The 24,643-nt window shown below is 47.2% G+C and overlaps 1 protein-coding gene across 1 annotated transcript in view; it reads right to left on the bottom strand.

Annotated features, from left to right (window-relative positions):
• SCD5 (stearoyl-CoA desaturase 5) overlaps positions 1-17,202 on the bottom strand; it is a 159,177-nt gene extending 141,975 nt beyond the window's left edge. The window contains exon 1 of the mRNA XM_004681171.2: positions 16,634-17,202. Coding sequence (XP_004681228.1) covers positions 16,634-16,865 — 232 coding nt within the window. The 5' untranslated portion in view covers positions 16,866-17,202. The remainder of the gene's footprint in view (positions 1-16,633) is intronic.
• Between the last annotated feature and the right edge of the window lie 7,441 nt (positions 17,203-24,643).

The following is a 24,643-nucleotide window of genomic DNA, read 5'->3' as shown; positions in this document are numbered from 1 at the left end:
AAAAGTGAAAGAGAAGCAGAAGGGATCAGGGTGATGCTGTATGAGAACTTGACCAGTTATTGCTGGTCTTAAGGATATAGGAGGTGCCATAAAGCTAATGAATACAGTGGCTTCTAGAAACTGGAAAGGCGAGGAAACAGATTCTCTGGAGCCCCTTCAAAGGACAACAGCCCTGAGACACCTTGATTTTGGCCCAATGAGACCTGTGTTGTATTTCCGATCTACAGAATTTATGGTGATGCTGTAAGTCACCAACTTTGGGATCATTTGTTACAGCAGCAATAGAAAACTAATATACTTGGGACTCATCACTGGAGTGTTTTGAATGACTAGAGTGAAGCAATGGCAGGGAAAGACTCCCAGAGCCACCACACTGGTTCCTCCCTATGAGGAGAGCATGGTCACATTGTGAATTAAGTAAAAAGATGAAAAACACCACTTGTTTTTTGCCTGTACATTACCTCCTTATTTAAGAAGAGTCCTCACTTGGGGGGACTCCATAAAGACATACTAAGTCCAGAAGCTTCCACATTTACACTTCATCCTATCACACTTTAATTATCCTATCTATGAAAGCATGAAAGTGATTCTATTAACTGTAGACACTAAGGGATAATGGATGATAATATATAAATGAATTCCCATTTACTGTTGATCCGTTTAAGAAATGCTGCTGTTTAACATGGTTCACTCTGGACCTGCAGCACTTAATCTGTTTAAAGTCACAGGCTCTGCTGAGAATCCAATGGAGTAAAAATGCCAACACATACAAAACCTACTTCAGGGGCTCATGAAACCCCTGAAGCATCCATCTCCTGTCCAGAACCCCTGCTGCTCACTCTAGCACCGCTGAGAAAGGTAATTTGTGGGCCTTTTAAATCTGTGTTCTTGAAATCACTTCCCATAATTGGTTACTTATTTCCTGCATACACAAAAGGTTCATCTTGGCTCCAGCCTACAAAATTCCAGAATTTTTAAATTAAATTTATTTACTTATATATATTTTATAGCATTATCCATTTTTTATCAGTGCTTGCTTCCCCCCTCCCCCGTCAGGTGTAATCCCCATAGAATTTCCTCCCCCAATTCACCTGTGCACCATCATCACAGTCCCCTTCCTTCCCCCTTCTGATTCCTCACTGTTGCGCTCCCTACAGGATGTCTTTGGTTTATAATTGCCTGTTTTTGTTGTGTTTTGTATTAATTTTTTTTGGTGTCTTATTTGGTTCCTCTACATTCCTCCTATAAGTGAAACCACTCAATATTTTTCTTTTTCCTCCTGACTTTTTCCTCCTAGCCCCTTCTAGCTCCACCCTTTTGCTGCAAATGGCATTAGTGTATGTTTTTTCATTGCTGAATAATATTCCATTGTGTATACACACCACATCTTCTTGATCCAGTCATCTATTTTTGGGAATTTGGGTTGTTTCCTATTTATATAGTGCTGCAATAAACACAGGGTGCAGGTATTCTTGTGAATCGATTTTTTGTGTCCTTTGGGTAGATTTTTAGGAGTGGAATTGCTGGATCATATTGTAGCTCCATTTTTAGTATTCTGAGGAACCTCCACACAACTTTCCATAAAGATTAGACCAGTTTGCATTCCCACCAGCAATGAAGGAGAGTTCCTTTTTCTCCACATCTTCACCAATATTTATTGTTGCTAAAAACTCCAGAATCTTTTAAGGTCTAGAGACCCTGGGGGTTACAAACCAGAAGCCAGTGATACAGGGAGATGAGATGGGAATAATGAAGACTTGGGGAAAGGAGTAATGAGAAAGGACCTAATGGACAGGTTTTTTGACAACAGATCTTAGAGGCACAGAGGCCCAAAATCATTCTCACCAAGAAGGACCTAAGCACCACCAGAGCGAGATGGTTGAGCCTGGCGACAGAGATGGGCCCAAGTCCCTGCAACTCTCCACCAAGAGGGTAGTTCTCGGGCCCTAGGGACTCACCATGGACCATGCTTTCCAATTCATGCCCACTCCAGAGCTACATTCCACCTATGCTCAAATCACTGCTGTGGAGAAGTCAGCGCCAATCAAGTTAGCCTCCCCCCCACCCCGGGCTTGTGCCAGCCTTCCTACCCCTTAGAAGCTCTATGTTCTTGGGCAAATGAGCCTTTCCTGCACTCCGATTCCTCAACTGCTAAGTGTGGGTGTTACCAGAAAAAGTCCACAGCTCCTGATCAAAACCTGAGGGCCAGATGTGCTTCAAAATTCAGAATATCCCAGAATTTAGAAAGGTAGCAGAGGGCCTTCGCATCATGGTTACACCCTAGGAGGCTTGTCATCACACACAGGCATGTGAAGACGTAGACTAAACAGGAGAGTTCAGGCCAGACCTGCCACCAAGTGAATTCACTGGATTGTTTTCCCTCTAAATTGGTTATGAAACAGCTTTGTCTTCAAGGTTTTGTCAATATTCTTCAGATCTGCAGGTACCGTGGCCCCATCACTACTGTATAGGGTTAGTGTGGTATGGACAAAGGGTTCCAAGGTCCCCTCTCCAGACCCACCCTACACCCCTGTCTTGGGACTCAGAATAAATTAAAACTGGCCTGGGTTGCTGCCCCTGTAGGTTGTGGGCAACTCCTGAGCTTAAATGATAGTGTGCTTACCTGTGACTCCCAGCACCTGCCCCGCACCTGGCCATGTGCACAAATGTGTGGAAAACAGAAGTTACTAGCATAAGGAAATCTCTGGCCCTGCTTGCCTGCAAGCAGGTGGGGGAGCACACCCCAGAAGTACTCCCACTGCTCCTGAAACTGAGTGCCAGTTTGCTGATTCTGCATCATCACAAAGGTGCCTAGAGAAAAGCTCTTTTTTGCTTTAAAATACATTTTTGTCATAAACTTAATTACTACCCACTAGGAATGGCTCTGACCAGGGGGCAACTAGAAAGATTAGCACTTTAGCTAATCAACAAAATGTTGAGTCCAAATTCTTCCCTCTGGCCCTTAGACTGGAGAAGCACCTGGCAACACCAGGAGGCCAGAGTTTGGCAACTGCTTCTCCAGAGGCGGGTTCCCTCACATGGACCCCTCACAGCAGGGGGCCCCCTCATAGCTGGGACAGTCCAGGCCCAGGGCCAGGGGGTCACTTTGCTTTATGGCTTGCATTTCTTCTTCTCCACAAAGCCTCCAGGCATCGCTGGGTTTGCAAGACTTCCTGCCACTTCCTTCTCTTTGCACTCACATCACTGAATGACAGAGATTGAGTGGGGCGCCCCTGAGGAAGGCTGACTGGGCTGAGGAGATCAAGCACCAGCTCTGGCTGGAGAAAAAGGGACTGGTGAGGAGAACCTCCATTTTATGTTCTCCATTTCAGAGAACATAACGCTCAGCAGTAGGAGGAACTGAAATGCCTGCTTGGGTGTCTCTGTAGGGGAGACCTCAAGCCAGTGCCAGCACCCTGTCACGTGGTCACATTTACGGCAGGCAGGTCAGGACAAACCACCTCCTGTGCCAGCCTCAGGCTGCACAGCTGCAGCTGGCCAGGTGACCTCCCGCCCACTGGCGCTGTTGCTGGGTCAGAGCATTTACAAGGTTCTTCCACCTCAGGAATAGAGGGCCTGGGGCAGGATGCCCCTAAAATATGTCTCACAGCAGAGCTGCAATATGGCTCTGTCCACCTGAAAAGCAGGAGCATGACTGCTCTTTGACAAATGAAGATCACAAGGCCACTGACCCCAGAGATGAAAGGGGCTGCAAAGTCAGGTTCTTTTCACCTTCACCCTAAAACTGAACAAATGGACTAGACCCAGACATAGCTCCATAAAGTGGATTTACCGCACCCACACCCTAGTCTGCTTCTGGGAGTGAAATGATGAGTGGACACAACTTCAGTGCTGGGCTGGTCCTTTTGTGGGTGCGGGGAAGAGTGGGGGGTGGGGGGGTTGATGCTGGGGAGATGGTGCCACATGGAATTAGACCCCACAAGGTTCCTGCCTAGGGCTATGTGAGGTTTTCTGCAGGGTTTTTCTTTTGTCCCTTTCTTCTGAATAGTTTTCCTATTGGCCCCAGGGATGATCCAAGCACCTCTCCCCAAAACAAGCTCTATCCACTCCCCACAAAGCATCCTGCAAGACCTATCACTGGCAGGATGGGACCACCGTGGAAAGAGTCACGGGTTCTCTTTCCATTTTACTCTTATGAAGTTCCCTCTCCCTCCCAGTCACAGCCCGGTGATGGAAAAAAAATGTGTAAATGTCACTAGTATGTGGACACCTGCTAACCATACCACTGAGCTTCTTTTTTCAGAGCAATCCTAAGGAATCTCAGGCTGCTGGGACTTTGGGTGATGTGGCATTGAGTCTTGAGGGGCAGGTGGTGCCATGTGTAACGCTGAGGACACAGCACTATGCCCAGGCCCCTGCCCAGGGACCACAAGCCACCAACTCACGAGGGCTCAGTCACTGGTGACAAGTCCTGAGTCCAGCTCCCATTCCGCAGAGCTCGGTAGAGCCCCAAGCCTGTGCATTCAACAAGCAGCTCACAAGACCCAATACTGACATTCCACACACCACACAAGTCAGGGCCCTGACTCACTCATCACCTAACCTGCTTCTCATTCTTACCCATTTCCACTTGACAAACCTGCCTCTCAAAGCTTTTTGTGCCACACAGCTGGGGAAGTTAGCAGAGGGAAGATGGCCCCCAGCTGAGGTTTACCATGTAGGGGATGCAGCCAGAATTACTCCCACGGATACTCAATAGTTAGGCAGTTGCAGGTGTAAGTGTCTGGAATTTGCTTCAACCTAATCCAAGAGATGGGGAAAAGCTATAAACCCCTGAACATCTGGCTTTCCTGTCTTATTAGTACAAGGTCGTTCTATGATGACAAATTCAACAAGTCTTTCTGGAAGAAGTCTTTCTTAAAGGCAGTTATAAACTAGAACATAAAAATTGCCTTTTCGACACACATTGCCTCTACCACAAAAGGATTTTTTATTTGGACAGGTGAATTACTTACTACCGCAGAATTAAGACTGAGCTTTAATGCCTTTCCTTACATGGTTTGGGGACAGAAACATAAGCCAGAATGGTAGATTGATTTTTATTTAAGTTCTCATTCAATTAGAATAGAGCAGTGAAAGGCAGAGAGGTTGGAGGTCAAGGGATGATATGATAACAAGAGGACTCGCGGGCAGAGATGGTATTTAAAATATCTGATGACCACAGGACAACCACCAATCAATCAAAATCAATCAGAACAGATAGAGATTTAAGCCCTATGACTGGGCTAGAGGTTTACCTTTTAGTTTTTACATTGGTAGGAATAGCAAGAGTTTCTTAGAAGCCAGCAGGTACAGGTTCCTACTATTTCAACTGGGAGAGCCAGAGGTAGATACTGATTGAATTTCAGCTCTATGCATGAGGGAATATTAGCTCTAATAACTGTGGCTTAGTCTAACCCTCCTGAGAGCTATGCAGAGTTTAGGTTCATATCCAGTCTATACTCAGAAGGTGGTGACTTCACTCCCCCCAGAGCGCCATATGGAGTCAAAATCCTGGAGTAATTTGAGTATAACTCAAAATGTTAAATGTTTCACCCACTTTCCAAAGAGCCATGGTGGCAAGCACAATGGGTGTGGGGTGGGAATAGAAGGAAGGAGATATGTGTGCATTGTTCACACTTGCTAATAAATATCTCCTTTTTACTTATAGAGACTCCATGGCAAAACAAATGCTTTCAGGGACAGTCAAGTGAGTCATAGGCTGAGAATAGAGATGAGCTTCATTGTCACCATCTGCAAAGTTTGTGAGCATGTTTATTTGAGGAGTAGATAAGCAACTATTCCATGAAACAGTTAAATTTTAGGAATTTATTTCTAATTTCATGTGTGAAATTTTTAAAGAAAAGGTTTTTTTCCATTTTCTATCCATGCCAAGGGAATATTAAGTTGCTGATTTTATTGGGGTCAAGTCAGAGTCCTCCCTCTGGGCAATAAAAGGTAGGAGGGTGGTGGCTGTTTTTACACAACGCCTAGCTCATGTCATCAATAATTAATTGTTTGCTTGATAAATCCCTTTTGGTGACAAGGTGGAGGGTGCTATGGGGGGTGGCCTTGCCCACTTACGCCTCAGGTTTCATGTGTAAATTATTGTCTCTTCAGGGAACAAAGCTACAACAACACAGGCAAACTGCAAGTACATGATGATATCCACACAACAGAGCCATGGGAAGAAAGTTTAGTTAAATCTTACTTTTGAGCTTGGTTTTTTTGCTTTGGGAATGTTCTGGACACTTCCAAGTCCATTGGAGTTTAATCCTTCTCCCTCACCCTGCATTTCAAGGGCAACCTAAGGGAACATTCTCAGTCCCAGAAACCTTGATTACCACACTGGTGTCCCCTAAGTGGGATGTAGGGTAAGACCAGCTCCTAATAGCCACTCAGCAATCACCCATGGCGCCTCTGATTAAGCACTTACCTTAAGCAGGCACTTCACATGCAGATTTTGACTCAAAGGCTTTTACACAATGACTACACTAGAGTCCTCCACACTATCTGCATATTTCCCCATGTCTGCACTTTAAAATACAGAGGGGATGGGGGAGGGGAGGGGAAAGAGGAGAGCAGAGCACAATGGACTATGGTGGAGGACTATGGAGAGAAATCCTGTACTGTAAAAATTATAATAATAATAATGACAAATACTCAAGAAAAAGCTACTGCTTTATTTCCCTCATCACATTGTTAGCACCTTCCTCCTTAAGTATTCTGCTTCAATTCCAGGTTGCTTGTGTAAATAAGCAAAAACTCTGTGTGGTTAAGTGGACATTTAAAATTGGAAGCAAGAGACAGAAATTTGGTCTTGACTTCATCACAGAGGTTCTGTGTCACTTGAAACATGAAGAAAATGACCAACCCAGAAAACTATCACTCTGGGGAGATTCTCACCAGGGAAAACCTTGTTAGAGAACACATTCCACGTCACTTGTTTCCATCGCTGTTTAGTTCAGTTCTCCAGCAGGGAATCTGGCAGTTTCCTGTGCCCAGAGCAATCTTCCCCAGCCCCACAGCACAGAGAAGTCCAGAAGAGCAAAAAACTGAGCAAAAAAGAGGTCTACAGATCCCCCAGGTGATGAGACACAGGTACCAAGGGGCATGCAATGTCAAGGACTTTGAGAAAGGAAAACCCCCCACCCCCTCAGTTTTTCTCCAAATCACATAGAGTTCTCTAGCCAAGAGAAAACATTTCTAAAATGGAGGGACAAAGGCAACTTCCTTTGATCACACAGTGATTAAACATCTATATTCACACATATGTGTACCTTCATTCGTTCACCCAACACTGTTGGGAAAAAGCTGAGAGCTGGGTCGTGAGGAGGCCGAAGTGCCATTGAACAGGTTGGAGCCTCAAGGGGAAGATCCTCTTTGTGAGGACCACACAGCAGGACTTAGACAAGCCTAGCAGGTGGGGAACAGAGGAGAACACAGAGACATAAAGTACACAAACCGGAGCCCTTGGCAGGGTGGGGAGCAGAAGGGGAGAAAACCTGGGGTGCACAAGTAGACTACAATGGTCAAATGAGGGTGCTCTGGTGGTGGAAGCAGTGTGGTAATAACATGGAGGTGTGGGGGGGGGGGCGACTGTGGTGCTATGCTTCTAAAACACAAGATGTAAGCCAGTCTTCCCTCTATCTAAAAAAGAAAAGAAACCAGAGGCCTTCCAGGGAATAGAGGAGACACCAAAGAGGGAAGGTCAAGAGGAAGTAACGGAAGCTTCTGAGGAGACCTGAGGACTATCCCAGCACATGAACTCTTCTACCTTCAAGTAGAGTGTGGATTTGTTTGGCTCTTAATCCCTTTACTTCCATGTTGCTCAGTGGTCAGCCCTGACTAGGTTGAATCCCTTGTCAATGACTGGCTCAACATAGGGTTTGGGGTACAAGACTACACTGCTGTTAGGGAACATCAGGTGTGACATAAACAAAAAAGAATTTCTCTCAAAAAAATGAGACTTCAGGTAAGGGCAGTCTCTCTCTTGACCTGGAGGACACAGCTGTAATTCCATGTGTTGCCTGGAACTTTGGCAGCCATGTTGTAGCAATGAGGATAATTAAATTTGACAAGGCTGCGATGGTAAAACTGAAACATTTTTGATGACATCTTCCAGTCACCCCAGAAGTACCTTACCTCAGGATTTTTATCAGCAAAATTAGAAATTTTCCTTATCATTTAAGTCATTTGAAGATGAGCTTTGTCCTATTTGCAGCTAAAAGCATTCTGTTACAATGTGCTTCTTAATTTTGTGGAAAGCAGCTCTCCCCTGAGGACTCCTCACCTTTACCAGTTCATCTGTTAAACAGACAAAGCAGAATTCCCAAAGGCCATGCACAGAACCTCCCTGTTATTTTTTCCCAGCTCTATTCATGAAAATAAAATTAATTTTCTAGCCCATGAATTAAACATTGCTGCTGTCGGCTGAAAGATTTTAGCAACAGCCTTTTGTTGGCAAGAGAAGCAGGATCCTGACATGTTCTAAAATAAGCTACAAGGAGGCAGAAGGGGAGGAAGGGCGGCCATTAAAAGGCGGAAGTCCCACTCTGGTTCAACTTGCCTGAATTTCCAACCAGCAGTTAGACTTGAGGCTAGGGGGTGTATCTCTAAATTTATGTGCAGACAAATCGCCTGGATTTGTAAAATATAGATAACTGATTCATTAGGTCGGGGATGGGGCCTGAGATTCTTGATCTCTAACAAGCTCCCAGATGATGTTGACACAGCTGGCCCATCACAGACAGCTGGACCCACAGGGGCCTCCAACCTTTCCTACTAAGCATCAGACTCTGCAATTTCCCCAACATGCGCAGAGATGGGGAACAGGCCTGATCATCCCTGAAATGTGAGTTAGTGAGAACCAGCTGTTTAAACTCGGGCTCAAGGGAAGACATGGGGAGAAGAAGCCCACTTACACCTTTTAGACATGCACAGAAGAGCAGAGAACAGAGGGGGAAGGATGGATGGTTGTATCCTTGGGTCAATTTAGTGACCTTCTGGAATGGTAGTTCAGACACTGTGTAAAACAAAGTGTCCACCAGTGACATTATTCCCAAACCCCCCTTGGCTCTGACCTCCATTGTGCACCTGCTCCCAGCAAGGGCTACTCCTGTTCCAAACTGGATCTTTCCAAAAAGACTTCAGACTTATGCATCCCTCCTGCAGGGCTCCAGACCATTCCATCACAGTAAAAGCCATTGGTATGTAAGAGTCAGAGTGACTGGAGAGCAGCCTCTCCCCAAGCCCTCATTGGCACATCCAGCTCCAAAAGAATTAGGAAAGGCAATGGTGATAGCTAGAAGTAGTGTTTTGGATGTCCCTGACCTGCCTACTCTTCCTCCCCTGGTCACCCCCAGGCCCTCTCTCCCCACTCACTCTGCACCACAGCTGAACCACCTGGTCCTTGAACAACCTGCCAACACTCATCCCGAGCTTTGCATGTGCTGTTACTGTGGCTGCAAAGCAGCCTCTGCCAGACTCAGTCCTACTCCCAGCATCTGGGAGGGACCCCTGACTCCCCTAAGCTGGTGTCCTGTAGCTAATCCTGCTTTGCCACTTACCACCTATGTGCTCTGCCTCTCTCTCCAGCTGGAGTCTACGTGCCATGAGGTCAGAGATGGTACCAGTGCCTGGCAGGTAACAGGTGAGTTATAAATATTACTGAGGACCTCCCTTGTAGTGCAAGAGGTTAAACCCAGCAATCAGCAGCCACAGCAGCCACTGAAGCAAGTCCCTGGCCAGAGAGCTGACCCACATGGCACAGCAGACCTCTCCTGTCTCAACTGCTGCTCCCCTCAGCAGTGTATTTCAGTAGATCCTCCTGTTCTGCTCCCCAATCTGCTGTTGGTGAATCCTCTGACCCCTCACACCTCTGGCCTACACCCCAGTTCTTGTATGCAAAAAATAAAAAAATCTTTTTAATAAGTAAATATTATTGAACAAGGGAATTAAAGCATGGCTCGGTTCTCAGTTCACCTATGTTTTAGAAACATCTGAATAACTTTAAAAACAAAAAATGGCCAGGACATCACTCTTAGACATTCTCTGATAGTAGGTGTCATTGGGGTTCAGGATTCTGAAATGTTTTAAGAATCCAAAATTATTTTGTGTGTGTGATAGATTTTTTTTTTGCAGGTTCATTTATTTATGCATACAGAATTGGGGTACAGGCCAGAGGTGCAGGGGCAGTGAGAAGATTCACCAGAGACAGAGTAGGGAGCAGAATGACGAAGTACACTGCTGAGGGGAGCAGCAGGCAAGACAGGAGAGGTCTGCTGCACCATGTGGATCACCTGGGCAGGGATCAAACTCTCACTGAAGCAGCTGCGGCTAGCTTGCAGTGCTGTGTCCTAACCTGTTGCTCACCAGGGAGGGCCCAGAGTCCAAAATTTTAAAGGCTCTCCAAGGGACTGAGATGTGCAGCCACTTTTGACTAATCATTGGAATGGAAAAAACTCAGTGACTCAGTGAAGGAAGAACTGTGTGACTGCACCTGCACGGATCACGGCGAGGCTCCCTCTCTGGGACACTCACACAAGGAGCAAACAAATGACGAGCAGACGAGCACTCATGAGGACAGCTGGGACCTGCCGCGTGGCCACCGTGCACTGCCAGGCGAGTGAGAGCAGAGCTAAACAGTCTTCACCTACGACCAGGGCCTTCTGACCAGGGGTTGGCTGGCACCAGTCTCAGCCTCCGCCACTCTGAGCTAAACTGAAGGAACAAGGGAAGTGAAGCTCTAAGGGAATGCAGGACCCAGCACAAGGCTACCATTTGCTCTGTGTCACCTTCCAGGCCACGTTTTTTGCCCTGTGGTTTCACTTCATTCCAGCAGTGATCTGATGTGGTTGTGCTGTTGTAACCTTATTTGTACAGTTGGGGGCGCTGTGGTTAGGGAGGGCAAGGGATCTATCTGCCTGAGGCTGAACAGGGGGTGCTTTGACGTTGAACCCAGGCTCTCTGACTCCAAAACCCATCCCCTGAGCCCCAAGGGTGTGGCACGTCCACAGAAACGTGGCACATGAGAGCAGAGACACAGGGCCACTGCAGGGCCCGACACAGACAATATCAAAGTCAAAGCTTAGTGAGCACAGCACCCAAAGGTGAGGCTGTCCATCACGCTATCATCTGCTTGTCAAGCTAGCAATGGCTTTTCCAAGAAATTTTTATGATTTTACAATACATAGAATTATTGTAATGTATGCAATCCACACAACTAGGTAAGGTGAGAATGGAAATGTTATTGCAAGATCACACTCAAATATTTGAATTAAAAGGGTGTGCCTTTGATTCGAGCCGCAAGCGCTCAGAGCTGTGGGAGCCGGTGCAGGTTTTACCCTGCAGGCCCCCACCACGGGAGGCAATGAGAATGCAGACCATTGAGTGTCCACTCTCTGCCAGGCCCTCTAACACAGGCCCCAATTCTTTTTTTTTTTTTTCTTTAAAGATTTATTTATTTGTGCATACAGAACTGGGGTACAGGCCAGAGGCTCAGGGGTGGTGAGAGGCTTCACCAGAGACAGAGTGGGGAGCAGAACAGGCAGATCGACGAAGTACACTGCTGAGGGGAGCAGCGGGCGGGCCAGGAGAGGTCTGCCACGCCATGCGGTCACCTCTGGGGCAGCTGGGAATTGAACTCATTGGAAGTGGCCTTAGCTTCTCAGTGCTGTGCTTTAACCCGCTGAGCCACCAGGGAGACAGGCCCCAATTCTTAAAACATTCTTTAGCTCAGTATCACTGTCCCCAAACCACAGGCCAGGAGACCAGTCTCTCCAAGTGGACACGGTCATGTCTGAAGACAAACTAAGTACAAGGCCAGGATTGTGGTCTGCTTTCCACTCTGCAGCACTGGTCTCATTTCACGATCACAATTCAGTCTGCTGTGACCTTGACCACTTTTAGGGAAAAAATGAGTTAATAATGTTAACCTCAACCTCGACTTACACTTGTTGGAACTAGTAAGCCAGCAAAAGCACACTGTATTCTTAGGTCTAGCCACACTCCTGCCTTGGGGAAGGCTCTTAGTGCAGCCCATTTATTAAAAATGCAAGAGTTGCGGCCCTCCCTGGTGGCGCAGTCGGTTAAAGCACTGCAAGCGAGTTGCAGCCACTTCAGGTGGGTTGGATCCCCACGCGCGAGGTGACCCACATGGCACGGCAGACCTCTCCTGAACCGCCCGCTGCTCCCCTCAGCGGTGCCCTTCGTCGATCTGCCTGTTCTGCTCCCCGCTCTGTCTCACCGCCCCTGCACCTCTGGCCTGTACCCCAGTTCTGTGTGCATAAATTTTTAAATCTTAAAAAAAAAACAAACAATTAACTATTAAATAAAAAATTTTTAAATGCAAGAGTTGCAACAACAGTAGGCTGAGAATTACAGGGTTTAAAAGGAGGGCTCACTTTTTTTTATCTTTTATTGATTTAATTGAACATTAAAGATTTTTTATGACTCAAGGAGATGGGGAGCAGGAAATAAGAAGGCAAATCTGAAACCCTGAAACATTTTGAGAAGTGATTTGACCCTGCTTCTACAGCATTTTGCAATTGGCTGTGTTCAAAAACCCAAAAGAAAAACATGAAAGATCAGATGAGTTATCAACTGAGCAAAAACATTCTTACTCACAAAATAGTAGTCCCTGGGATAGAAAAGAGAAGAAAGACAGAATAAAAGAGAAGGGTATGAGGGAGGGAGGGAGGAATTACAAGAGGGATTTGTGTCCATTTCTCTCTGGAGACTTTGAAAAAGAACCCTTGTTTTCAAAGTCAAAGCCATCTTTTCCATGCAAGAGAGGTAACAGAAGCCAAGTTCTGTGACAGCTTCATAGTACAGTATTTATTGTGCTGCAAGAGAGCCTTTTTTCCCTTCTACTAAAGAAAAAAAGCCAATTTCAGGACCAACAACAATAATAATAGCTACTGAACAGCAGCCAAGGGCCAGGCCTGGTGCTAAGGACTTCACACATATGACCTCATGTACTTCTCACAACACCATGAGCAAGTATTAAAACACCCATTTTAGAGGTGAGAAAGTTAAGCCACAGAACTGCTCATTCATCCCAGGCCACGTAGCTGGTGAGTAAGCAGGTGAGCAGGGATCCACATTCAGGGTTCACTCCTAAGCCTTGCTTGCCCTGGAAAACCTGGAGGCAAGACTGAGGTCAACACCCACATATTCTGGGGGTTCCTCAACAACTTAAGGGGCTTGATGAGAAAAAGAGCATAACCCAACAAGACACCAAGACCTCCCCAATGCCTGGAAAAAGAAAGCTCATCTTTGGGCACCGTTCAGAACTGGATAGAACTGGAGTGCTGGCGCAGCATCTTGCAAACCCCTCTCCTGCCTTTCTACCTGCCCCCTCCCTACACACTGCCTTGTTAGTTCCTAATCTCTCTCATTACGGGCTGAATCCCACTCAGGATGGTCCAGATGCTCCAGCACCTTAGAAGGGCATCAGAGAAGTCTGTATCCACCTTAATCATTGTCATGTTTGCCTGGGTGTGGGATAGAAGAAGTCAGCAGGGCAAATTACTGCTGATCTACATGGTACTGTCCTGTGCGCAAAGAACCCATGATGTCACCATGCGGGAACATTTAGAGGACTTGGTTGACATTTCCAGAGAAGCCAGGAAAGTCCCTGATGTTTCTGGAAAACCATATGTAGAACTCCTGGAGGCAGTCAAGGAAAGCCCCAGTGGGGAGGAACCCCAGGACTTTACCTCAGTGCTGTGACTCTCCTTACAGGTGCAGGCCCCTCTTCTATTAATACTAATCAAATTAAGGGCCTGGACTAACAGCCCCTTTGGCCCCAAATCCCCAAAATATTTATTTCTGTGAGCTCGGGACTTCAGGTAAAGAGTTTTCACTCCAACTGGAGTTCAGTTTGTGTTCTTGAAACTCATAAACTCATCCCTTGGGACCTGTGGGCACTAGGAACATTCCAGTCTGACAGTCTGCCCACTCAGAAAACAGGGAGGAGAAGAAAACAACTGGATCTGGTCCCAAGGAGAGTGATAAAAAGTTGGGGTGGGGGGTCAGGCACTGGCGGAGGCTGATGGATCTTTCATGGATGACATTTTACAACACAACTGACTGCCGCACACTGCACATCTAACACCCCCTCTGCTGGGTATGCTACATAGGTGCTTCTTGTTTCTAGGGCAACCTCACCTGGGGTGAGGGGTTGCATGAAATGGATGGGTGAAGTCCATTTCCTTGACAACTCAGGTCCCTGAAGAAGATGAGCAGCCCGCTGGGGCATGAATTCAACCGTCACACTAAACAGAGCTGGTGGTGGGGGTGGTGAAAAAAATGCATCCAGTTGGGGGACATTTATGGATCAAAGCACTGGACTTTCACTGAAAATAACCCTGATCCCTGGCCCACTGCCCTGTGTAGCTGAGCCATCAGCACAACCCATCTTGGCTGGTCTCTGTCTCTCATGTTTCCGTGTCACAAGATATTATTCAGGTAAGATCCACTTGTCTGGAATATTTCTAAGTCACGATTTTGGGCCTTAAGACCACCATAGCCACAACTGCCTGCTTTTTTAATGGAGGTGATATGGCACAGGTCAGGAGACAACCTATAACAACAGAATGGAGTTGCTGTGAAGTAACTAAGGCGGGAGGCCCTGCGGGAAGCTCCAAGGATGGGGGTTGGCAATATCCCCCACAAAAGAGAACCAGGTCTTGCGTTAAGTTCATTTGTCAAAAAATGCTAGAGGGGCTAGGAGGCTCCTTCTGGCCAAGGGCTTTCGAAAGATTTCAAAACAAAGATTCTATGTTCCACACAGAGAGCAGTCTTGGAAAGGGCAGAGATGAACTGGCAACCCTGCACCTGGTGAGGTGCCAGAGACAACCGGGTTTGGTGGCTGTAGGGAGTGGAACCTGTGTCTCTGTGGAGTACCCGGCATGTAAGATGATATTTTAAGTACTCATGTCTCTCTGAGCTCTCTGACACTGCAGACATTAAGGAAAGGCCCCAGGGCACTGGAAGCAGGTAGGGCATGAAATCCAAGGGCATGTCATGGGCCTGAGATGGGGAGGAGGAGCTTCATGGAGTCTCTGGTCTATAAAGGCTTTGGCTGCCAGCGTGGGGGTGTCTATGAAGAAATGGCAGAATATCTTATAGTCTAACCATTTAGAGATAAGAGAAGGAATTAAACAGACACATACCAAAAAAAAAAAAAAAACTAGCACGCAAAAAACACAGAACTGAGGAAGTGCATTGACTGCAGATAGGAGGAGCAGAGAGTCAATCAGAGATTCAGGTTGAAACCTTTTAAAGATTTCATAGATTTCCAAAGACCCTACCAGGCTCACTATGCCTGACTGTGTTCCCTCCCTCAGACACACACCCACCTTAGATATATCCTAGCTCTGAAAAGGTTTGCTTCCAAGAACAGGGATTGCAGGATTTCAAGGGAAAGTGTGGAACCTGAGTGGCCCCATTCTCCACCTAGGCATTTGAAGCTGGCCCTATGCCAAATAAGAAGCTTCAGGGAAAGAAGTCTTTTCTTCCTCGCCTCTGGGAATAAAAGTAGGTTGTGTTTTACCTGTCCCCATTCCTTAGAGATGGTGAAGACAGCGCTGAAAGAGCTTCTTGGGATTACCTAGAAAAAATTCTTAGCCCAGGATATAAGAGGGTGCCCCTTTTTTCTATCACTGCTTCTGGGGTGACTAAGGCAAAAACAGGTTAGGGGGCAAGGAGGGGGTCTTCCAGGTGGTAAAGCGGTCCAGAGGTCCAGAAGGGTCCTGCAGGGCAGGCACTGAGCCTGTGGGGTCCAGGGATGAGGAGGAAGGGGAGGCTGCCGCGAGGCCTCCCCTCACCCTGTCTGGAGGTTTACGGATGCTAGGAAGGAGGGTGGTAGGAAGCTACAGGTACAGGCAATAGACCCGCATGGTCAGAAGGGGGAGAGGGCCTGAGGGGACTCCGCACCAGCACACCCAAAGCTTTGGCCCGAGGGCAGAGCATTCTCCTTCGCCTCAGTTTGCTCGCCGAGAAACTTCTGGGATCATAGAAATACCGCTGGGCGTAGAAAATCACGTAGACAGTCAAGGGTAGGGGCCTTGCAGGGACAAGAAGGGAACTGTTTTCCTCCATCTCGCGAGCGAACATCAAGACCCTTCCTGTGCGGTCACTCCACCTCTCCACTCCCTTGTCCTTAACTCGGCCCCAAGGTCCGTGGCCGGGAGGACACCGAGAAGCAGGCAGGCGGCACGTAAGAGCGCCCCTGGGACCCGCACCGACGAAGCGACCAGCCCGCCGTCTTCCCACCCTGGAAGTCGGGTTCAGCCAGTGCCAGGTCTCCCTTCGCGCGCCTCTGCGCACCGCGGTGGCGCCGCAGGACTCGGGTCCCTCCCGCTCTCTACCCGGGAACCCGCGAATGCGCCGACTCTGGCAGACAGCGGGGGAGGCAGAAGTTGGAAATACCTGGACAGAAATATCTACCCGTCGCAAAGGACGGACAACTGTCAGCCAACGGGTGCAGAGCGCGCGGGAGGAGACGAGGGGAGAGCGGCGGCGGCGGCTCCGCACCGCCAGCAGCCAGCTGCGCCCAGCGACCCCGCGCGCCCTAGCGCGGCGCCGCCACCGTGCAGGGGGCGCGAGAGCAGCGGGTGGGACTTACCCCAGAGCAGAGTGAGCGGCTGGGCTTTGGGGATGAGCACCAAGGAGTACACGGCCCCCAAGTGCAGCAGGCTCATCAGGACGACGTTCCTCCAGACGATGTTCTGCTGCTGCCGGCGCGCGTCCGGCCTCTCCTGGCCGCCGTCGCCCTCCGAGCCTTCGACCCCCGCACGGACCTCCTCCTTGGCGTGGTGGAAGGGGACCTTTCCCCCGTCGGCCGCCGGGCCTGGCATGGCTGGCAAGGTGGGCGCCCGCGGCAGCGGTAGCTGGCAGGCGCTCTGCCGGCGCGGAGCTCTCCGGTGGGGGCGGGGGCTTCTGCCTCTTAGGGGCGAAATCCGCACCTCGCGTCCCCGCCTTCCCGGGTTCCTTCACTCTTCTCTTCTCCCGGCGTTCAGTTTGGCCTAAGGATGCAGATCTTGGCGGCCGGCATCTGTTGCTGGCGTGCCACCCATGCCGCTGCCGGGGCTGAACTCGCGGCGAGGAAGAGGAGGCTAGTGCGAGGGGCAGGAGGGGGCGCAGGGGAGCCGGGGGAGGAGGGTGTGGAAAGAGAGCGGAGAAAGCGGTGGAGGAGGGAGCACTCAGAGCGAGAGGGGAAGAAAGACCTGCATAGCTACAGCCAATCAGGATCGCCCGTGGGGCTCTTAAAGAGAAAGGCGCCCCCCTTGGCCTCTGCTGCCCCCGCTCCTCGGGGCCGCTGGGGGGAGCCGCTTGGACCCGCGATGGGCAGCCTCCGCCGGGGAGAGAAAGTGCTCCCTGGACGCGAAGCCCGCAGAGCGGTACAGCACTTCTGCTGTTGCTGTGCTTGTTGTGTGTGCTTCTCCAGTTCCCAAAATTACCTTTATCTGTTGAAAAAACCCTTCTTTACCCCTTCTTTTAAAGTCACAGGCCACCGCGTTGAAGAATGTAAAATGCGTGGCCCTGAGTCGCAGCCCAAGTTAAGGCCAGATCCGGGATCTGGCGTTCGTAAGCATCCTTGGGCCAGCTGAGGGGTGGGGAGGGCAGCCCTTCTGTCAGGCACACAGTAGGTGTTCAGTTAGTGCCGATTAGATGATACATAAAAGATTTGGAGCCCGGTGAGCCGCCCTGGGCACCTTGTCCCACACGCAGGACGCCAGCAGCACAGCTCTGTCGATGGCAGAGTCTTGCTTCTGTTAGACTGTCCCCTTGGTCCTCAGTTTGTGGAACACTACCTTCAAGTCAGCACCATGGAAATGGGGCTGTAGGTGGAAAATCACCCAGAACATTCCAAGGAAAATTCACCTATGAAAATTTCGTGCCTGCTCATTACTCCCCTCCTAATGCAGATAATACAGAGCTGTCCACAGGGAGCCTTAATTGCACAGACAAGGGTGAGCTGATGCCTCCCAACACGTGACTCCCGCCAGACTTAGTAGGAGAAAAAGAAAGGAGGACTAGAAGCTAGGGGCTCTCACTGTGACCCAGGCAACTCTCAGGCACAAACATCCTTGGGGGGGGGTGGGGAGCTGATCTTCCTTCCAGCTTGCAAATTCTCTGCAGGTGAGCTTGAAGGAGCATCATTACATTGACATTATGTTGTCAAATAAAGCTCAATTTTCACTTTTAGGTTACCGGTTATTAGGAGTCCTTTGGAGGATTCTGGAAGAGGAAACATGTATAAAGAACTGAATGTATGAAATAGTCATACATAAGCATCTTGTTGGCAGACCTGATCAAGTCCAATCAGCCAGTTATATCAATGTCCACTTTAAAAGTGAATCAAGAGATGTGGCTTGTGGAATCAGGACCAGTGTTATGGTACTGCTTCAGAGAGAGCTGAAGTTATGGTTGAAATTTGCCAAGAGACCAGATAATTTTTGTCCTTTATGGCAGAGAGACAAAGGACCTGAAACTGGGGCATGGTTTTTAATCAGCCTGTTCAATATTGGTGAGAGAAACCACTCTTTCTTCTGTGCTCTCTCTGCTTCTCACTCTCCCCAGACCTCATCCTCCCTGAGGTGCCCTCGTTCAGCTTGTTGCTTTGCTGTAAAACTCTCTGGGTTGTTATAATGATTCACCCCACCCTCTAATCATTCAGCCATTTGTTTAGCACAGTTCTGTGCAAGTACTAGTGGACCCTGGGGATATGGACATGAATAAGGTAATGCCCTGGAGGAACTCCCCAATGAGAGGAGAGACAGGTCAACTAGATGTAACCTCCCAGCTGTCTCCTTGGAAGGACAGCCTGTTCCAGTGCATTATCACACAAAAAAATCTTGCTAGGCATCAAGTATATATAAGGAGAGAGTGTATAGGGGAGGCAGCAGAACGTTCTTTCCTTGTTCAGGAGTCCCTCATCTATTCGTTAAACTACTGTGACTTGAGTCTAATTTGAATAAATATCTTCTCTTCCCTCCAAAGGAGCAGATGAGGTGGGGCCAATCATTTCTGCATGTTGGGCTCAGGATGGGGGAAGAGCAGTTTGCAAGTATTGAGGGAAGCGGGGAGATTTTTAGGTCTCCCAGGTCCAGCCTCAGAAAGAGTGGCTGAAGGACCGTGGCCCCTCCAGGTGCAGCTTCGGTGAAACTTCTCCAAGGTCCACGGTAGACACACCTTGCTACTGATCATCCCGGGGGACATATTGTGCCACCCGGACTACTGTGTCTACTCCATCTTGCCACAGACCCTCAATTGAAAGCCCTTTTCTTCTCTGGTGAAGACTGTAGAAGTAGAGGAGTGTTTATTTCACCCCAGAGTGGGGGGTCAAAGCTCAGTAACCCTTATCCAGTCAAGTATTACCAAAATGTGGTAAAAGTCCTAGTGATGTGTGAGCTGTAGTGGAGGCACAAAAGAGGAAGAAGTTTATATACACGTGAGAGGGAGGAGAGTCTGGGTAACAACCATCCTAACCAATTTGAATGTACAGTTCTCATTATTGTGCATCCAATCTCCAGAACTTTTCATCTGGAAACTGTTTACCCATTTAACACCTGCTCATGTCTCCCCTGGTAACACTATCACCTTTCTGCTCCTGTGGGTTTGCCTACTCCAAGTCCCTCATGGAAGGTCTGTGTTTGTCTTTTTTATTCTGACTTATTTTACTCAGGATGTTTTCCAGGTTCTTCTTTGTAGCAGCAACCTTGCTGTATGTGCCGGATGTCTCTTCACTATTAAGGCTGAATATTTTCCATTGTACGGATAGGATTCCTTTGCTTACTCATCTGTCTCTGGACACTGGAATGCGTCTACCTTTTCTTTTCTTTTCTTTGTTTAAGATTTATTTATTTATGCATACAAAGCTGGGGTACAAGCCAGAGTGTAGGGGCGGTGAGAGGCTTCACCAGAGACAGAGTGGGGAGCAGAACAGGCTGACTGAGGAAGTACACTGTTTAGGGGATCAGCGGACTGACGTGTCAGGAGAGGTCTGCAGCGCCATGTGGATCACCTCCTGGGTGGGTAGTGATGGAACTCATGCTGAAGTGGCTTTAGCTTCTCAGTGCTGTGCTTTAACCCGCTGCGCCATCAGGGAGGGCCCCCGCTTCTACTTTTTGGCAACTGTGAATAATGTTGGTAAATGTAGGTGTTCAACCAGCTTTTCAAGGCCCTGCTTCAGTTCTTTGGAAAGTGATGCTGCTGGATCTTATGAGAATTCTGTTTTTATTTTTTTGAGGAATCATGGTTTTCCATAGCAGCAACCCCATTTTATATTCCCACCAGTGCAGAGGGCTCCACTTTTTCCACATCCTCACTAACACTTTGCTTTTATTTTGCCTTTTTTAGATTTCAGCCATCCTGTTGAGTATGAAGTGATATCTCATTGCAGTTTTATTTGCATTTCCTTAGTGATATACTAAACACCTTTTTATTTGCTTGATGGCCATTTGGATGTCATCTCTAGGAATGTCTATTCTTGTCCTTTACCATTTTGGAGTCAGGTTGTTTGGGTTTTTTGTTGTTGTTGTTGCTGAGCTGTTTCTGTATATTCTGTGGATATTTATCTAACAACTTGTTAGTTAAATGATCTGTGAATATTTTTACCACTCTTTATCACATATCTCTGTTGGTTGTGTGCAACAGTGCACAAAATTAAGTTTGTGTGGTCCAATTTATCTATTTTTACTTTTGGTCACTGTGCCTTTGGCATTATATCCCAGAAATAATTGCCAAGTCCAGTGTCATGAAGCTTACACCATTTTCTTGTAAGAGTTTTCTAGTTTTACAGTGAAGGGAGGAAAATGCACTGGACTACAGTGATAGCACATGGGTGATTTGGTGATGGGAAACCGAAGGGGATTACAACTGAGATGAAAAAATGCACAAAATGATGTAAAAATAAACTATTATTTTAAAAAGAGTTTTCTAGTTTTAGCTCTTATAAAGCTAGTGTTTGAATGACTTTTTTTTTTTTTTTTTGAGTCAGCTAAGGATCCAACCTCACTCTTTTGCAGATAGATTTCCATTTGCAAGCATCGTTTGTGGAAAAGACTTCTTTCCACCTTAAATAAATAGTCTGGGAGATGGTCTCCCAGCTAGATCTCCCTGAAGATCATTTAACCATATATACAAAGTTTTATTTCTGGACTGACTGGTTCTGTTCTGAGGAGGCTAAGCAATACTGGAGAGGAATGTCCACCACAATTTGAAATCACACATGGGTGGTTTCCAGACTTAACTGGAAAAGACTGTGAGCCAGGGATGTCAGGGTTGGGGAAGACTTCTGAAGAAGGACAAGTAACAGTTGTCATTGTCAATGAACAATTACAAGATTATAGATACAAGCTACAAAGAGTAGTTTTGAGATATAGTAAGAGAAAACCATCATAGCCTGAATGCTAGAGTCAGACCGACAGTCTGTGGCCTGGCATGAAAGTTGCTTCATGTAGAGAGGATAGTAGGAAGACAGAAGACAGAGGGCTGTTGAATGATAATACTGCTAAAACTGTCTGAGAGATGATTGGTAAGGTGTCTTCTGGCATAGTCAGGAAGGGTTCCCAGAAAAGGTGGTGTCAAACAAGGCCTGGGAAAAAAATAACCTGGCAGAGACTCCGGGCTGGAGAACTGTGTGAGGAAAGGCAGAGAGATGGGAGTAAGTCTAGTAGTTATCTAGCTAAGACTGTGCTCTTTCAGAGGATGTCAATATTTTTTTTAATTGTGTCAAAAATATTTGTGGAGGCCCTCCCTGGTGGAGCAGCAGGTTAAAGCACAGCACTGATAAGGTAAAGCCACTTCCACATGAGTTCGATCCCTGCCTGCCCCAGAGGTGATCCACACGGCACAGCAGACCTCTCCTGACCTTCCCGCTGCTCCTCTCAGCTGTGTACTTCATAGATCTGCCTGTTCTGCTCCCCACTCTGTCTCTGGTGAAGCCTCTCTCACCCACCGCATCTCTGGCCTGTACCCCAGTTCTGTATGCATAAATAAATAAATCTTTAAAAACATTTTTTTTTGCAGAGAAAATGCAGGGTCTTAAGGAGACAGTAATAAAAAAGAAAAACTCACTCTTGGAGTTAGATATTTATAATTCTCACCTCTATATTTTTCTTGAGGAGATTAATATTTGGGATATAGGAGCTAGTGTTGGCAATCTGATGAGGCTTGGGGGTGCCCAGGGACCCTGGAAATTTTTGGGTACAGGAAATAATTCATGTGAGAGTCAGAGGAGATGAGTAAGAAGGGAAGCTTTATTGTCAGTGAGAGGTGCACGCTAGAGTGGGTGCCCACAGATTTAAGGGAGAACCCCACAGTGGGTCTAAAGGCTGCTCATGTAAATACTTGCTTGTTTTGAAGGATAGGAGCTCACAGATGGGGTTCTGAACAGGTTCTGACTAGTTTCGTTTTCCAAGACACTGGGCCACAATGTCCCTGTTGGTTCAGCCCTGTGGAAGTTTTAGAATCAAGGCACCCAGCCTGAGAAAAAGTGTCTAAGCCAGTAGGGTCTGGGTCAGCTTGCTCTGGATTGTGCATAGAACATTTTTTCCTCCCATAGCCACAGGGTAGGGTGGAGTGGAAGGGGTGGGGGAAGGAGGGGGTACGATGCAACTTCTGTGTTAAACTGCTGTGTACCTCAAAATTGCCCCAAGTTTGGAATTCAAAAATCTGGGTTTGAGTGTGACCCTGTCAGTCAGAATTAACAAGTCCTGGTACTCTGTGAAGCGGTGAGTTGGGACAATGACATTTTCTGAGATCCTCAGTTTCATCCTTTTGTAATCTAAGAGATAAACTGATGCTGAGAATCCTCTATGCAATAACTTAACTCTGTTCCTCCCCTATGTGAAGGAGGGGTCTGGTAGCTAGTGTGTGCCGAAAATGCACACGATTTATTATTTTTGGAGCGATGATTTGAGGCGGTTATGAAAACTGCCTGACCCAGAAGCCAGGGTGCTTATGGGGCCCTGGACTGGGACACGAAGCATAATTGAATGGGCTGGAAAGATTTCGACCTGGGAAGAATGAATTCTAACAGCACTAGGCTTCAAGTGCTCTGGAGAGAAGTCTGAAATCACCAGCTCTGCCTTATCAGAGACAATCATTGAAGGCACAACTTTGGCAACTGTGGAGCCGAAAGTTGGTGGTGGGTGGTACCTCTGGAATGAAGTGCATGGACTATTTCAAATGTCAGCAATCCTCTGTCCTCCCAGGGTTCAAAAAGCACTGATAGCTTAGAATGATTTAAGGGGAACAGAAAGTTGAGACGTTAGTCTCAAAATTATGAGAGTTGTTTTGAGATAAAACAAATGCTGTGGCCAGGTAGAAAATCAGTCTTCTCATCTGCCTTCACCCACAGGACTCTTGACTTCCTCTTTTTTTTTCTACTAAACAGATGTCAAAATTCCCCACTGAGGTTTTATAGCAGTGGACAGGGGCAGATCTGTTCTGCGAAAATGAATGTCTCTATTGCTTTGGATATTAGAGAATGAGGTTTTCTTTTAACGAGAACCCTGGTCTTACTGCCTTGATCCTTTCCCACCTTCCCTGACCACTCTTATCAGACAGCAATGTTTGGCAGCATGAGATTGGGCTTGGAGAGGACCAGACGGACAGGCCCTTTCTGCCTCAGTCAGGGATAAGTCCTTAAAAAACAAGTGAAGTATTAAAATTAACCTCCAGTTGTCTCTTTTGTCAGTGATATGCTGCCCTTTGCAACTTTCCAGGTTACCTTTGATTTGAATCAACTTTTTTTTAACATAATAATTTATTTTTACATAATTTTGTGCCTTTTTCCATCTCAGTTGTAATCCCTGTGAGCTTCCCATCACCAAACAACCCGTGTGCCATCACCATAGTCCAGTGCACTGCCCCCACCACCCCCCCCCATTATTTTTCCCATTCCCCACTCCACCCACGTAAAATGTCTCTGGTATACAGTTGTTGTTCATTATTATTCCTCCCACCCCCACCCAGGTCCTTTATGCTCCTGTAATGAGTGAAACCATCCGGTCTTTTTCTTCTTCTCTCTGGCTTATTTCACTAAGCATGATCCCTTCCAGCTCCATCCATATTGCTTCAAAAGGCATGTGTTTATCTTTTTTGATTGCTGAGTAATATTCCATTGTTTATATGTGCCACATCTTTTTAATCCAGTCATCTACTTCTGGGCATTTGGGTTTTGAATCAACTTTCTTTTATTCAACATCAATTTATTGAGCTCCTCTAGAAGCCAGGCAACAGCTTGTCTCCATGGACAGCAGAGTCTAGAACTGTGTGAATGGAACTCATTGTCCATGCTGAACAAGGCTGGAACCCTGAATTTTCATGCTCTAAAGGGGTCTGGCCATCCATGTGCAGAAAGACAAAGTATACTTACTGTGAAAGAACTTTATTAATGTAATAGAGGAGAGAAAGGACAATAATTTCCCAATAAAACACCCAAAGTTACTCATCCCCAGACAGGTTTGACCTAAAGTAGGGCCACTGAGGCCTGAAAATTTGCAACGAATTTAAAGCATCTTCTGGCGGGAGCCTTAAGAGAGGAGTATAAGGGGCTAGACAAGTCTGGAATGAAAGCAACAAAATCAAGGTACAACTCGGTACAACTCAAAGTAACAGCTGCCAT

Source organism: Condylura cristata, unplaced genomic scaffold (genome assembly GCF_000260355.1).
Source record: "Condylura cristata isolate star-nosed mole 26May11 unplaced genomic scaffold, ConCri1.0 scaffold00012, whole genome shotgun sequence".
Taxonomy (NCBI): Eukaryota; Metazoa; Chordata; class Mammalia; order Eulipotyphla; family Talpidae; genus Condylura; species Condylura cristata.
The sequence above is the reverse complement of the archived record's forward strand: the minus strand, read 5'-3'. Positions and strand labels throughout refer to the sequence as shown.